Genomic DNA, 15,988 nt, shown 5'->3' with positions numbered 1-15,988 from the left:
GTTCCTTCCTCAGAGACTCAGTTTCCCATGAGCATTAGCGGCCTTTCGGAGAATCATGAGATCCATCATGGGATCGTGTAGTACTACTTTTTAGCAGCGCTGTGTTTGGGGTTTTCGCTTATTCATTCTAGCACCATGGCGGTGGAAATCATCTCACCCGACTGGGAGTTTGACCGTTTTGACGATGGTTCACAAAGTAAGTGCTCAATTGAGCCCTGACATGCAAAGAAAGACTGTGGCAGGCTAAAGTTTACTACTTTAGCATCAACCGCTAGCTCAAGTTGCTAGCTCGATGCGTTTCAGCTGGGCTTCGTATTAGTGAAAGAAACTGCACACTGCTGTTTAATTCCCAAAATGTATGTTTAGTAAATGCCATCAAAATAAAAGTAAGTATTTACTACCCCCGGAATAATTAAAACTGAAGGAGTAAATTAGTGGAATTAATAGCTAGCTGTAGCTGGCGAACGTAAATCGACGCAGTTTGTCACGTACAGCTGATCGATCTGACAGCTGGTTTTGACTGTGTAGTTAACGCCGTACTCTTTCGCTTACTCACATTTAATTTACTTGTTTGTTTTTTTCTTTAATGTTATGTTTAGGGCGAGAAAACTGCCCAGTGCTTTCCTGTGTTTATCTCCTTGTGACTTTCCTTCTCAGGCTCTCAAAATATTTATTTACGACAACCTGAACGAACGACCTATATGTGCCGCTACTCAACTACATTTATTGGAAAATGTAGTTTGGTAACACCTTGTAACCAGGCATAGTGTAGATTTACGCATTTTAGGTTAAATTTAGAATCTATTGGGCATCTGAATCATGCTTTAAGTTTTAAATGACAGTTACAAGTGTCTCTTTCTTTAATGAAAATCTAGTAGTGCAAGAGCAGCATTGTTGCTTATAAAATGTTGTAAACTTGTAAAGGAAGGGCAGAAAATCAACCCATATTTTTTTTCTGGTTAGTAAAAGTCAGTAACGTTGTCAAACCTTCCTCACAACAGAGATACACACAGAGGTTCAACTGAAGAACTACAGGAAGTTTCTGGAGGAGTACACCTCTCAGCTGAAGGGTATTGAAGAGGCTCTGGATGAGTCCATTGGAGATGTATGGGACTTTACTCTGGACCCCATCGCCCTTAAGGTAAAACCCCCAAATATACTGGCTTGGTTGAAAAGACTGACATTGCTTTTACACAGTTATAACTTGCGTAATTTCCTTCCTTATACTTTATGCCCTTTCAGCTTCTTCCCTATGAGCAGTCATCCTTATTAGAATTAATTAAAACTGACAATAAGGTAAGTAAAGACAAACAAATTAGTCATTTTTCATTTTCATATCCACAGAGTTGTTCTTTTTTTAAAAAACAAAACAAAAACAAATGTCACTTTGGTTGTGTGCAGGTCCTGAACAAAGTTATCACAGTTTATGCTGCTCTCTGTAGTGAAGTTAAGAAGCTTAAATATGAGGTAAGTGTGGTCAAACAGCTCAGTTACTTTGTGCATGGCTTATGATTATGTCATGTTTATATCGGCATGTCTGCATACTCTTGACTAAGGTGGAAGTAAAGCTACTGTTACTTTCAGCAATTTTAGTAGCTCTTTTTTTTTTTTTTTAACTTTGTTTTCTTTAAGATATTAATTTAGCCTCGTTTTGTTGCTTTTCAAGGCAGAAACCAAATTCTACAATGGCCTATTGTACTATGGAGAAGGAGGTAATCTGTCAACTTTTACTGTTTCATGTTGTTTTTGTTCTAGGTTTGCCCTCTGTGATACACAGTGCTTATTAAGATTAAAAAAAGGCATGTGTGAATTTCTCTTACAGTGTCTGAAACCAGTGTTGTTGAGGGGGAGTCCCAGATTCAGATGGGCAGATTCATCTCATTCCTACAGGTGGGTAGTAACTGATTTCTGCCATAACCTTATTTACTGATGTCTGGAAGACAGAAATATTTATTTTCCTTTGTCCTTTCATAGGAGCTGTCCTGCTTTGTATCCAGATGTTATGAAGTGGTGGTCAGTATTGTGCATCAGCTGGCAGCACTCTACAACAGCAACAAGTATGAACCATGAATACATGACCATAATGTTACAGTCATTGCACTATTTTTGCAGGATTGCAGAGAGAGGTTGTGTGCACTTTATATTTAATGAAAGTCCTCAGCTACTCTGCAATGACAGTCTCATTGTATCCAACCTACCTCATATTAGATAAGTGGTTGTGAATGGCCTGACTTGGGTATTTGCTATAGCGAATGAAGCATGAGCTGGTTCCCAGGCTGTATTTTGCTCTGTCATGGTCAAACAGAATGTACTAAACTATCTTTCTTCTAAATTACAGGGGTGCAACAAAAATCATAGAATCCTCTGGTGTCCATTTCCAGGTAGGGTTCAAATTTTGTGAGACCTTTAGTATTTGCAGATGTTACTCAGTCATTTATACCATGTCTGCCCTGCTTTTCCTTTGCAGATAGTATACGAACACCTGGGAGAGTTGTTGGTGGTGCTGCTCACACTTGATGAGATTATGGAAAATCACAACACACTAAAAGACCACTGGAAGATGTATAAAAGGTAATTACCCAGTAAGCTATGATGGCATGTGACATACAGTGTAAAAGATGCAATGAAGCAGTTCCACATCTCTGGCCAGAAATCACCACATTCGGACAGGAAAGGGTATAGAATGCTATAAAAGCACATTTCTCTTGTGGTTTTTTTTGTTTGTTTTTATTTTAGTCTAAAAATAGGTAAACGAGTTAAGTTTCTGTAAAAACAAAAAACAGTTTGCATACATGATGCTGAGGAGCAGGCAGGACTCGCCAAACACAACAACCTCCATTCATGTATGTTGAGGTTTCTGTTCTTACCTTCACTCTAGAATGATCGCTGTTTTCCTCGTGTCACACAAGTGTCTCATTGCATAGTCATAGTTTATAAGCTACAGTTTAATGATCACTTGACCTGTTAAATAGTACACTGTAGACATGTGTTTTCATAAATATGAAGAGAATGTGACCTGTAATTATGAAAGTAAAGCAAAATATATCTGCCACAATACAGAACTGCATCCCAGTCTTTTGTTCACATAAGTACTGGGGTTTGATTTATCATTTGTAGGTTTTTCTTCCACACACTCACACAATCACACGTACATATATGTGCACTTACACTCAGTGGTAAATATATGCATCTGGTTTTGTTCCCTGCTTGGGTCGTGGAATCTATATATTCAGTTACAGACATGTAACAGACATGTAACTGAATATGGGGCAAATCTTATACTGGCCCCAAGATTTCTGGAGTTTGTTTTTTGCAAAGTGGCCTTCATATAGGCCAGCCCCTTAAGTGAAAACATATGTTAAAATCTACATACTTGTTGGAGTTAGCCGATGTTTTTCTTCCTTTTTCATGCGAGGAGTTCCCACGTATGTGTGGGAACTCCTCGCACTAGATCTGAAAAGCATCTCTGTAGTCTTCCTCTTTTCCTCTGACCTGGTAACGCCATATTCAGCATTCTTTGTCCAGTGTAGTCATCTGCACGTCCAAACCGTCTCAGCCTTTTCACTTTGTCTTTACACTGCTCAACCTGAGCTGATATACTATACTTTTGATATACTCATTTCTAATCCTCCCCATTGTTAGTCAAATTGTTGAATGGCTGTAGCTCAGGTGGTAGAGCGGGTCACCTACTCACCGCAAGATCGGTGGTTTGATCCCAGGCTCCTCCAGTCTACATGCCAAATATCCTTGGGCAAGATACTAACCCCATGTTTGCCTACTGGTGGTGGTCAGAGGGCCCGGTGGCGGCAGTGTCTGGCAGCCTCACCTCTGTCAGTGCTGCCCCAGGGCAGCTATGGCTACAGTGTAGCTTGCCATCACCAATGGGTGAATGACTGATTGTAGTGTAAAGCGCTTTGGGGTCCTTAGGAGCGCTTTACTTAGGGACTAAGTAAATTTGTTTAAGTAAATTTTATTTCTGTCACAGAAATAAAAGGCTGCAGAGGAAGCTGGTTCTTCGAAGTGTTCTGACACCGACGGCAGAAGGGCTGTTCTGAGATCCTTCCCTTGCTAGCATGTGAAAAACTGGTTGAGCTGTTCGTCTTGCTTCGTTAACAGGAATATGTTTCTGAAACAGCAGGGCCTGTGGAAGTGCAGACCCAACACCCATCCTGGTCACTCTCACTGAAAAACCCAAGCTCTACCTCTGTCTATGCCACCATCTCCAAACCATACATTATAGAAGGTCTCACGAGCATCTTGCAATCCTTCCTGTTCACTCTTGCTGTTTATCCCTTACACAGGTTACTGAAATCTGTGCACCATAACCCTGGGAAATTTTCCATTCCTGAAGACAAGCTGAAACCTTTTGAGAAGCTCTTGCTCAAGCTGGAGGGGCAACTGCTGGATGGCATGATACTCCAGGTGACTTTCCCTTAATTTATTATTATATTGGTGTTAAGTAGAGGTTTTTGGGAAGATAATATGATGAACATTATTCGTATGATCTGCAACAGGCCTGTGTCGAACAAAGATTTGATGATCCTGGGGAGGGAGTAGCAGTTTCCAAAAACAGTGCCTTTGCTGAGGAGTTTGCCTTCAACATTCGCACCATATTTGCAAGTGTTGAATCCAAAATTGGTCAGTTGTTTCTTCTTCCACAATAGACTAGTTTCCTTTAAGTTGTTCTTCAGAGCCGGACTTATTTCTGGTTGTGTTTCTTTTCTCTTTTTCAGGTGAACCTTCAGAAATTGACCAGAGAGACAAATATGCTGGTGTCTGTGGTCTCTTTGTGCTTCACTTTCACATTTTCAGGAGTGTTGACAAAAAGCTTTACAAGGCGCTGCTCGATGTCTGTAAAAAGGTGGATTTCTGTTCTTGGACTTTTTATTACTTGTTCAGTGGGAGTCCCTGCTCATTGTTTTCTTTGATCTGGCCTGAGAACTAAAAGTCTGCTCTTGTGTGTCAACATCTTCACTTAGGTTCCAGCAGTCACTCTGGTTGCAAACATCATCTGGTTTCCCGACACTTTCCTCACCAATAAGGTCCCTGCTGCAGCTAAACTGATGGATAGGAAGAGTCTACAGGCCATCAAAGCACAGAGAGACACATACCTGCAACAAAGAGCGCAGACATTAACAAAGTGAGTAAAGCTGAATGTCAGCCACATTTATTAAATATAAAGTGAAGTATCTAAACATATTGTTTGTGTTCAGGGACATTCAGTCCTACTATCTGTTTGTTACTTCTTGGATGATGAAGATGGAGTCCATCTTGTACAAAGAACAAAAAAGTGAGAAGTTGCAAGAGGACCTTAACAGCAGGTGTAATGTGTTTGTACAGGTGAGTAGTGTGTTGGGTTTATCTAGGCACAAACCCCGCTGGAACACAAGACACTCAACTGCATGACAAGACAAGACAAGAAGGCGCTCTCCGTGTTTAGTGGCTTGCGAGGGAAGTCAGCCAAAGTTGAGGAAAAGATTCCTTCACCCGAACTCAGCCAACTTCGACTGATTCCTTCGCTACAGCTTTTTATTGTCAGCGAGCAATCATTCATGAATATGCAATTACAAATACATGTGACATTCTTAAGCAGGTGTGTGTGTGTGTGTGTGTGTAACCACTATAAATTGACATATGGCCTTTCAATGAACTTAAACTGTGTGTATGAGGTATGCAGGAAAGCAGAAGTAAGCGTCTCGCTAAATGATAGGAACAGGAACTTGCAACAGGTCATGTCTCAGACGAACATTTAAAGGTGTGAAGTCTTGCACTCTTAAGAAACAGAACAATCTAGTTCCTAAAGCTATAATGGAAATTATAACATCGAGGCTGCTTCCTCTCATCTCATGGTACACGAGTGCACACAGAATCTTATCAGACCTAATAAGGATATGATTTTTATCAGCATACAGATGATTATATATTTCTAAGCATAAATGATTGTGTTCCTAAGCACAAATGACAATATAAAAAATATCAATTCCAACAAATGACTTTTTATTTTGTATAATCTCTGAATGCATGAATGATTTTTTTCTTTCTTTTTTTTTACATTGAGTATCTTCTCACCGCAGAAGTAACTTTATTGATTTGTCGTCTTCAGTTAGATAAATCTACTTCCTGTTTCATTTCATAAAGTTGTGTGGAGCACTACATTCATGTTTGACCCGTTATTTAGCAAAGTGTTGTGTTTCATTTATAGGGTATTCTGTATGCTTACACCGTCAGTACCATTATCAAGACGACCATGAACATGTACGTGTCGATGCAGCGGCCCATGACCAAGACATCGGTCAAAGCTCTCTGTCGACTAGTTGAGTTACTCAAGGTGTGTGTGTGTGTTTGAGTGTTGCCCCTCTGTTTAAATACCTGTTGCATTGAGAAAAATAATGAATGTCATGTGACTCTCCTCTCAGGCTGTGGAGCACACGTTTCACAGACGCTCTATGGTTGTTGCTGACTCCGTTTCTCACATCACTCAGCAGCTGCAGGCGCTGGCGCTCAGTGCCATCAGCATTGCCAAGGTAAACGAAACAAGCAATAAATCCTGTCAATGTTGCCTTAAGGCAACTGTTGTTGTAATTTGGCACTATATAAATAAAATTTATGAGTTGAATTGATGATTTGACCATTTCCACTACGTTTTCTGTCAAGGTTGCTCAGAGTTGAATTTCATAAACGTTTTTTTTAAGAGATGAAGCTTGAGCAAAGAAGAACCCTGTCAGGGGTAGACATTTGTTCAAACACAAGTAAGAGAAATAAGACACTGCAGACCGACTCAGAGAGTATTAGAATACGTGCGCACGGGTGAATGTCTCTGGGAGGACACACACACAGAGTGCAGGCTCGGTTGCTTTATTTATAGTGAAAGTAAGTTTACATAGTACTTCCTCTTTTAACAGAAAGGGGAGAGGTCGGGCATTATCTCAGCTTATCTGACCTTGCACACATACACTGAAAATAACAATGCAGAAGTATATCATGCTTATCTGACATCACACACACAAGGAATGCATTATGTTCTCTTTAACAATAAGCTTGGTTATGTGAAAATATATGAACACACAAAATATAAGGCACACTTGATTATATTGTATTATAGAGATTTGGTTATATTGTATAATGTAGAAAATCTCTTGACAAACCCCTTAGATTTCAGTACAGATGTGGGTTGCTGTCTTTAAAATGGTTATGATGGAACATTTCTAGTTTATTCTTTATTTGGGTTTAGGTGCTTAAAATTTCCATTGTAGAAGTTTTATGTAGCTTCATCTCTAGGTTGAATGACAGGCGTGCAAATATGACCTGATATAGCCTGCTTAACTTTGTTATCTGGTGACTGTTAGGGCATAGAAGGAGGAAACTCCCAGAAAGACTAGTGCCAGGTGCTTCCTGCAACATAGGGTGTAGGAGTTTGCTTCCTGCCCAGGTATTGCACAGCAACAGCATGGTGGGGGGGAGACAAGAAACTGCGGAAAGAAGTTCTTACAGGTGTGTGTGTGTGTGTGTGTGTGTGTGTGTGTGTGTGTGTGTGTGTGTGTGTGTGTGTGTGTGTGTGTGTGTGTGTGTGTGTGATATTATAAAAGGGTTGCTGCAACGTCTTAAGGGCAGAGCTCTCATGACTGTATAACTGTGAATGCAGAAATAAAAGGCTTCCCTACAGCTGATCGCATTGCAAACTTTATTAACAGAAAATTCCATGACATGGTAAAACTGACATTAGTGCAGATGTGCTCTTTGAATGCGTTTTCTGAATGGTGTACCATTATTGTAGGGTCTACCTTACAGTATAAAGAGCCTTGAAGCAACTGTTGTTGTGATTTTGTGCTGTATAAATAACATTGAATTGAATCATTTAATAAAAATGTCTTCTCTCCCTCAAGAAAAGGGTGATCTCTGATAAGAAGTACAGTGAGCAGCGGTTGGATGTGCTGTCCTCTTTGGTGCTGGCAGAAAATGCTTTGAGTGGTCCCAGCACAAAGGAGCGACGCCTTGTGGTGTCTCTGGCTCTCTGCGTCGGCACTCAGCTGGTAAGTCAGGAGGAGACTTCATTTTATACACAAACCGTCAATAGAAAATTGTACTTAGTAGTCAGTATAATCTTTTAATAATATAAGTTTACATATGGTAGTGATAGGATGTGCGATCCTTAATAGTCTGCAAAAGCTTTGCGTGCATTCCAGAGTGCTCTGGCATTCACACCCACATCCTAGGAGCGTGGGAAAGGTCGTACCTTGTCTTATTGTTTTACGGTAGGATTAACGTAGCTATGTCGGTTTTAGTCTAAGTGCCTTTTTTACATATAGATGAACTATTGGATTTTCCAGACCAGCAGGTTTAAGGGAAGTCGTTTATGGGGTCACACTCTGACACACGCACACACACATACATATACACCTCCACATTCCAATGTAAGGAACAAACACCCACTGATGTATAAATAAAGACCAGGGCAGTCTCTCAGTGCGAGTCTTTGAGCCTCACTCTTGTGTGTGAGCTCTGGTGGCTGCCCTTGCTAGCAAGAAAACTGTGTTTCTCCTCTCTGATTCTCAGCTGAAGATGTGTTTTAGAATACATCTCTTGACAGAAACAATTTTTCCTTCGTATTTTCTTTTCTTCTTCATTGTCATCTTAATTTTATTCCAGAAAACTTTCAAGGATGAGGAGCTTCTTCCGCTGCAGCTTGTACTGAAGAAGCTGGATCTGATTAGTGAGCTAAGTGAAAGGTGAGACCTTTTCCCTCTTTTGTCATGCGCCACAGTGCAGGACACTGTTTGGGGGATGGATGGAACCAGCCTTAAGTTGAAATGACACTGTGGAGATCAGGGAAATTATTTTGCTGCTATTGTTAATGGTCATCGTCATTACCATTGCATTAATAATATAATCTACAGCATTGATATTGCATTCAGATGTTTAAACAGTGTGTGTCTTTCAGAAAGACTAAGTTGCAGGCTGACAGGAAATTGCAGGTTTGCAGAGTGTGCCTTTTGCAGAAGTGAAACTAAAAGCAGAGTCTAAGTGCAGGTTATTCTGAGGATTACATGTGAGGATGAGCCTCTGTTCTGGTGAAAGGTCAGAAGTGCAACGGGTGAGATGAGAGAGCATTTAAGGACGAGACACACATACAGTTAGTGGGATCATTTATAGGTGAGAGGTTAGTCATGTTTGTTTGCAACTGCGAAATTGTCTCTGCAAAAGAGGAACAGTTTCTTGCAGGATGTGGGTCTGGTGTTCCAGACGAGAAGTGAAAGTCAAAAGGTTGACAGGAAACATCTGCCATGAAGATAGAGACAATGTTCGTTTTTAAACTGTGTTAAAAGTCACTGTGGTCTTGGAACCTATGCATATATTGTATCTGATGACGCATGAGGGGGCGTCATTAAATTCAAACCCTGATGGTATAAAATATCTGCTTATGCTTTGATTAGTCGGAGATCAGCGCTGTCTGCGAACGGAGCTGGTCCCCCCACGCGTGTATTTCATTAAAATCAATTGTTTGACCAAGCTCTTCTGGACCATGGTTGTTTGTACTCTCCTTCCTCAATTTTGAACCTTAACAACACACAATTGTAAACTCATAACAATAAAAAAAGAAGAACTAGAGCAGGTTGACAAAGTGGGGGGGAAAAAAATGACGATCAAAAAAATCAAAGCAGCCTTTTATAATTAGAAGTGGTTGGAATAAACCACTCTAGTGGTCTACTCTATTCACTACAGCATACTTCGTGCCAGTGTGTGTGTCTAGTGCTTTGCTGAAAACAGTGCAAGTGTCTACACACAGCAGGACATACTTATAGAGGTCCAGTACCACGTGTCGGAAGGACAGAAGAATCCAAAATGCACCATTTAGAACTCTCATGTGTCTCATGCCACTAATCTAAAGCCAACAAACACATCCATTCAGACACTGATCCAAATGTTCAGCACAAGCACATGCTGGCAGGTGACTCACTGATTATTTGTTGAAGCTCACAGCCATCTGGCATCTCGGTGAAGTTTCCATTAGATGGTGTGGAAATATTTGGCGCAGATGGGACTGATTCAGTCTCATCTTTCACCTACCTTAAGATTATCCCTGCATGCTAAAATATTCAACAAAGTGTTCTTTGTTCCTCAGGGTCAAGCTTCAGTGTGACTGCAGTTTCCTGTACTGGCACCGAGCTGTGTTTCCCATCTATCTAGATGATGTATATGACAACGCCGTAGACGCAGCACGAATACATGTAAGCAGACAGACCTGTGATGAACATGACACAGTGAAACTCTGAAACATTGTGGTGTAACTCAAAAACAGTTGAGGAAATCTCTAGAAAATGTACAAAGACACTTTACAAGTCCTTGGCCCTCAACTACAGCAACATCTGCTTTCATTACACCTTTATAAGGGCTGTTTATCACACAGGACTGAGTGCAGTGTTCACTGGGTCAGATTGACCCTGGCAAAACACATTATTCTTTCCCCGCTAATTTCTTAACTCACACTTGTTGAGTAGAGTACACACATACCAGCAGAAAGTAAGAGGTGTAACCATACACAAGATAGAAATGTATGAGTAATAGGTTACATATTGCTTCACATCATATTCACTACACAATACTTCGTGCTAGTGTGTGTATTTTTTGTCTTTATTTTAGTGAGGTTTTGAGTGTTATCTCATTTTTGGCTATTCTGCTGTTCTGTCCATCTGCACGGTGATTGGCGTGAGCAGTACATGTTCAGTGCACTAAGGGACAGTGTGCTGTCTATGATGCACTCCAAACACATGGAGTCATGTGACCAGCTGCTGGAGAGCTACGACAAGGAGATCATGGACGTGTTCAAGGAGGTGAGAGCGTGCTCTGAACAGGCTTCTTTCGTGGCTATTTTAAGGCTTTTATTTGTTAAGATTCTTCCTTCCTGTGTTGTAGCACCTGCTCGACAAGCTGTGTAAGGAGATTGAGAAGGACCTGCGTCTCTCTGTTCACACGCACCTGAAGCTTGATGACAGGAACCCTTTTAAAGTTGGCATGAAGGATCTGGCCCACTTCTTCTCCCTCAAGCCCATTCGATTCTTCAATCGTTTCATTCATATCAAAGGTGCAAAAGAACTTTTCATACGTCTGTGCCCTCAAACCATGTTTACTCCTGTTTTTTGCTTTTAGTTTTAGCCATGGGAAACGCTTAATGTTTTTTTGTGGGTGGGGACACTTTAAAGAATATATTTTTAGTCACCTGTATGGTTATTTGTGAAGACATCTGTTATTTTTCTAAAGTCATTTGAATTTTTAAAAAGTGTCCTATCATTTTTATTCTTTTCATTATTTTTTTAATGTAAGGTGTGCGTTTGATTTGCACTCTCAAATTTTTAATAGTACAGTGACTTCTTATGCACCAACAACATGAACTAAACTCTTGTCTTGTGCCATTCTGTGCTGTGGCACACACACGTTTTTTGCATTGCAGAAAAGCACAATACAAACATCCCTTTTTGCTCTCTGAAGGTTGCTGCTATTGCTTTCTGGTGACTTAGTCCCAAGTTATAGTAAATATAAAAAGGTCCTCCATAAGTGATTTGTTCTTTGCATGAATGTTTCTTTAACAGTAAACCGTTTACTGCAATACTGTAAGGTTTTTAATGTGCTACAGCCTATGTGACGCACTACCTGGATAAAACGTTCTACAACCTGACGACTGTCGCTCTGCATGACTGGGCCACCTACAGTGAGATGAGAAACCTTGCTACACAGCGCTATGGACTCACAATGACAGAGGCTCATCTGCCCAGCCAGACGCTAGAGCAGGTCTGTTTGGTTACACCTCCTCCCTCATGAGCAGAGGTGGAGATTTACATAGACAAATTAACTAAATCCTCCTTGTTCTCACCAGGGTTTGGATGTTTTGGAGATCATGAGGAACATTCATGTTTTTGTCTCACGATACCTTTATAACCTCAACAACCAGGTCAGAGTCCATACGGATTTTTCTCCCATTGAATCGCAAAGTGTTGCTGCCTCTGCAGTTATAATTGTTTTTGTGACAGATCTTCATTGAGAAGGCAAGCAACAACAAGCACTTGAACACCATCAACATCCGTCACATCGCCAACTCCATCCGAACACACGGTACAGGAATCATGAACACCACTGTGAGTTTCCAGCAGAAAACAACAGCATGTGTTTTGACATTCTCATATGTGGATGTAAGGCCTGTTTTATATTTCCTCTATTCTTCCGTCAGGTGAATTTCACCTACCAGTTTCTGCAAAAGAAGTTTTACATCTTCAGTCAGTTTATGTACGACGAACACATCAAGTCCAGACTCATCAAAGACATACGTTTCTTCAGAGAAACAAAGGACCAGTCTGATCAGAAGGTGCAGTCTTCTCTGTCTTTCCATTTTCAGTCATTTTAAGTGAACAGAAGTTTGGCAGAGGGGGAAGACCCTGGAGCCAGGGAGTAAAAGTAGAGCTGTCATTGCTCGGGCTAAGCTGTCACAGTACCATATGTCTTGTCTTGTTGTTACAGTATCCGTTTGAGCGAGCAGAGAAGTTTAACCGTGGCATCAGGAAACTGGGCATCACTCCTGATGGACAGAGCTACCTGGACCAGTTTAGACAGCTGATCAGCCAGATCGGTGAGGATGCTTTTATTGGTTTCTGGTATTAAACATTAAACTGCAGTTGCATGCAAAGACAACACAATTTCACACTGTTCTTTCAGGTAACGCCATGGGCTATGTACGTATGATCCGTTCTGGAGGCCTTCATTGTTGCAGCAGCGCAATCAGGTATAATAAAAGGAATTTGAGTGAAAGTTTATATGGCTTCAGTTAGAAGGAATTACTGATATATTGTGTAAACGTGAGGTTAAATGTGATTTTACATCAGAAACATTTTTATCTTGCTATTGGAAACATTTTCTTTTTCATTATTGCTTCAGATTTGTCCCAGATCTGGAGGATATAGTCAACTTTGAGGAGCTGGTGAAAGAAGAGGGACTGTCAGAGGAGACCCAAAAGGCTGCTGGGTGAGTTATCTGTAAAAAGTCAGTCAGTCGCTTCTTGTGTGTCACTGTTTGCTGAGCAGGCCCTTTTATTTTGGAAGGACGGTGCATCAATGAATTTTAAGTCATATGTCAGCTTCAGAGTGTAATCCAACAATCCTGCACCTAGCAGTTAGTGTTGTGTGCATTGCTGTTATTGTACCAGCAGGGGGCACCAAAGATAGGAAAAAGATAACTGAAGTGCTTCCCACATTGTTTTCAGTTTATCATTTAAATTGTAAAAGAAAAGGGAAAGGTTTGATGTTGATAAATTACAACTCTAAATTATAGCAAAAGAGTATGATTGTTGGAGTGATATTTTATGATTGTCAATTGTACTTAGAAACATATAATCGATTGCATAGTGATACAATGTCTGATCCTTAGTAGTCTGCAAAGAGTCTGTGTGCGTTCCAGAGTGCTCTGGCGTACCACACACATCCTAAGGTCATGAGAGAGGTCGTACCTTCTCTTTCTGAGACATAGTATGGGAGGACACCTACTCTGTATCTGTTTGAGTACAAGGGCCCTTTGTTTAGGTGGACCGCTGGACTCCTGGCGCCAGCTTTGGGGAGTCGTTCTTGGGGTCATATTTTAAACCCCCACACACACACACACACACACACACACACACACACACACACACACACACACACACACACACACAGACTGGTACTCTTTGTTCACATGCATGCCTGTTTAAGATGTCATATGTTAATGAAACCATGCAATGATGATTTGTAATGATGGAAAAAATGTAAAGGAAATAAATCACATCACATCCCGGCCAAACACCGGAGTGATCTCTGCCGATTCGCACCGCCGTATTGCAATGTTACATAAAAGTTATATGTAACATTGTTATATATAATCACAATTGAATTGAAATGAACACATACTGTATTTTTCCCATATAGTTTCATATATTATCTACTGTGGGGGTAATAAATTCAAGTTTCACCCTGCACTTTTCCAAAATATGTATTCCTTCAATGTAATTCCTTCTTTGCTGTCATTTATTTGCTTTCTATTATGATTATTATGCTTCACAGCATCCTGGACTCTGTTTTGGGAGATCTGACCAGCAACTCTGCCGAGGGGACGGAGTACTTCAAGATGCTGGTGGCCGTGTTTGCGCCTGAGTTTCGCAGTGCAAAGAACATGCACCTGAGGAACTTCTACATGATTGTACCACCGCTGGTCAGTGCTGATGCTGTTTTGCTACATGTCATGTTCTCTTCACTTGAAATCAGTTTGTACTTACTTACATTTATTGCAACAAATCTCACTCCTAGACGGTGAATTTTGTGGAGCACTCCATCAGCTGCAAAGAGAAACTCAACAAGAAAAACAAATCTGGAGCTGCTTTTACAGACGACGGCTTTGCAATGGGTGAGCAGACAAACCTGATAATACACACGGACATCCTTAATCCTTTCTTCTGTACTGGCCTTGGACGTACTCTCCTCTTTTTCTGTCCCCTCTCTGCCTCCTCTCTCAGGTGTGGCGTACATTCTGAAGCTACTGGACCAGTATCTAGAGTTTGACTCTTTGCACTGGTTCCAGTCTGTCAGAGACAAGTACAAGAAAGAGATGAATGCAGTGGTGAAAGAGCAGAGCGTTCAGTCTGCCAATCAGGATGAAAAGTTGCTGCAAACCATGAATCTCACCCAGAAGAGGCTGGACGTGTACCTCCAGGTACATTTTGGTTTTTTTTTTAATGTCAGACTGAATTTCAAGAAGTTTAACTGCTGGTTGGCGTGGTTGTGAGCCTGACACTGAGATGTGTTTCTGAACTGTTTTCCCTTTTCATTTCAGGAGTTTGAGCTTCTCTACTTCTCTTTAAGCAGCGCCCGGATCTTCTTCAGAGCTGACAAGACAGCAGCTGAGGAAACTCAGGAGAAGAAAGATAAAGGTTAGCAGTTTGTGGGGTTCTTAATAAAGTCCTTTAATTATGCAAAACCACTGGCACACTCCCACCGTCATGTATGCTTTTTGTAGATAATTTTTCAAGAGATGGAAAGATTAAAGTTGTCATTTTATTTCCAACAGAAAATGCTGCCAAAGCAGGAAGTTCTGCAGATAGTTCCACCCCCGCTGACCCTGCCTCGAAGTGAGCCTCGCTGTCAGATCACTGTCACGTACTGAAGAGGAGAGCTCAGCAGCAGGCTGCGTTCGTGTGTCCATTTCAGGGATTTAAAATAACTGGAAGATGTTGAAAACGGTAGAAAGACAATGACTTTAAAACGCTTTGTGTTCTGTCACAGCACGGTCGTCTTCATTAGACAAAGAATGTGTACTTAAAGTGCTAATCAGGATATCACCCCTGCATCTAATAACTCGCTTTGTATTAGTAGCATTTACAAATGCAGCAGCGTTTTAAAAAGATGAGCCGGCTTAACAAATCTAATGTAAAAGTGTATCTTTTGATATTTTTACTCAGTCTGGATGAACGTATTTTTACTACTGCACCGTCAGTCATGAACTAGTTTGGATCTTTGTTTCAATTAACTGGTGTGCTGCCTATTTGTTGGTGTCCACTGTACTTATTGTGATTCTTTATGGCCTTCAATGGAAACTTTGAAATGAAGTCTCTTGTGAATGTTTTCAATGTATAATTTCACATTTGTGTGCCATAACGGTGTACCATTTCTTGGTCCACTTTATACATTGTATGAATTAGGGCGTGTATGTGCCTTTTTAAACTGTGGATACTTGTTTTGATAACATAATTTGGAAATAATTCATCCGATGCAAAAGATACAGCGCTAAAATTAAATTATTTTATACTGCTGCTCTGAAGGTGTATCATTACATTTGTTTTCCAGTTTTGTATCTTAAGCATGTGGTACATGTGTAATTACATTCCATGTATTAACTAAAGGAATAAAAAATAAACTTCGCATTTTCAGCAGAATTTAATGGCTCATTTCAGAGTCTGTATTAAAAGGTGTGAAAAGTCGAG

The 15,988-nt window shown here is 40.6% G+C and overlaps 1 protein-coding gene across 1 annotated transcript; it reads left to right on the top strand.

The window, feature by feature from the left end:
- The first annotated feature begins 34 nt into the window (after positions 1-34).
- Positions 35-15,985, top strand: washc4 (WASH complex subunit 4). The gene is made up of 33 exons (XM_026176541.2): positions 35-196; positions 1,002-1,141; positions 1,243-1,296; positions 1,402-1,467; positions 1,667-1,712; positions 1,823-1,890; positions 1,975-2,057; positions 2,339-2,381; positions 2,468-2,571; positions 4,302-4,422; positions 4,515-4,638; positions 4,734-4,861; positions 4,980-5,140; positions 5,214-5,340; positions 6,203-6,328; positions 6,417-6,524; positions 7,884-8,030; positions 8,647-8,726; positions 10,121-10,226; positions 10,713-10,829; positions 10,912-11,080; positions 11,630-11,784; positions 11,870-11,944; positions 12,024-12,128; positions 12,221-12,355; positions 12,508-12,616; positions 12,703-12,769; positions 12,922-13,008; positions 14,076-14,223; positions 14,319-14,415; positions 14,525-14,721; positions 14,842-14,938; positions 15,076-15,985. The coding sequence occupies exons 1-33, from the start codon at positions 136-138 to the stop codon at positions 15,138-15,140; spliced, it is 3,516 nt and encodes a 1,171-aa protein (XP_026032326.1). The 5' UTR covers positions 35-135; the 3' UTR covers positions 15,141-15,985.
- Positions 15,986-15,988: the final 3 nt, after the last annotated feature.

The sequence above is a fragment of the Astatotilapia calliptera genome, chromosome 7 (genome assembly GCF_964374335.1).
Source record: "Astatotilapia calliptera chromosome 7, fAstCal68.1, whole genome shotgun sequence".
Lineage (NCBI taxonomy): Eukaryota > Metazoa > Chordata > Actinopteri > Cichliformes > Cichlidae > Astatotilapia > Astatotilapia calliptera.
Note: the sequence above shows the minus strand (reverse complement) of the source record. Positions and strands in the feature narration are given on the sequence as shown.

Coding starts and splice junctions, on each gene's coding strand:
- washc4 (XM_026176541.2), top strand. CDS start 136: ATGGCGGTGGAAATCATCTCACCCGACTGGGAGTTTGACCGTTTTGAC. Junction 10,227..10,712: donor TAGACGCAGCACGAATACAT/GTAAGCAGACAG, acceptor TGGCGTGAGCAG/TACATGTTCAGTGCACTAAG. Junction 14,722..14,841: donor GGCTGGACGTGTACCTCCAG/GTACATTTTGGT, acceptor TTTTCATTTCAG/GAGTTTGAGCTTCTCTACTT.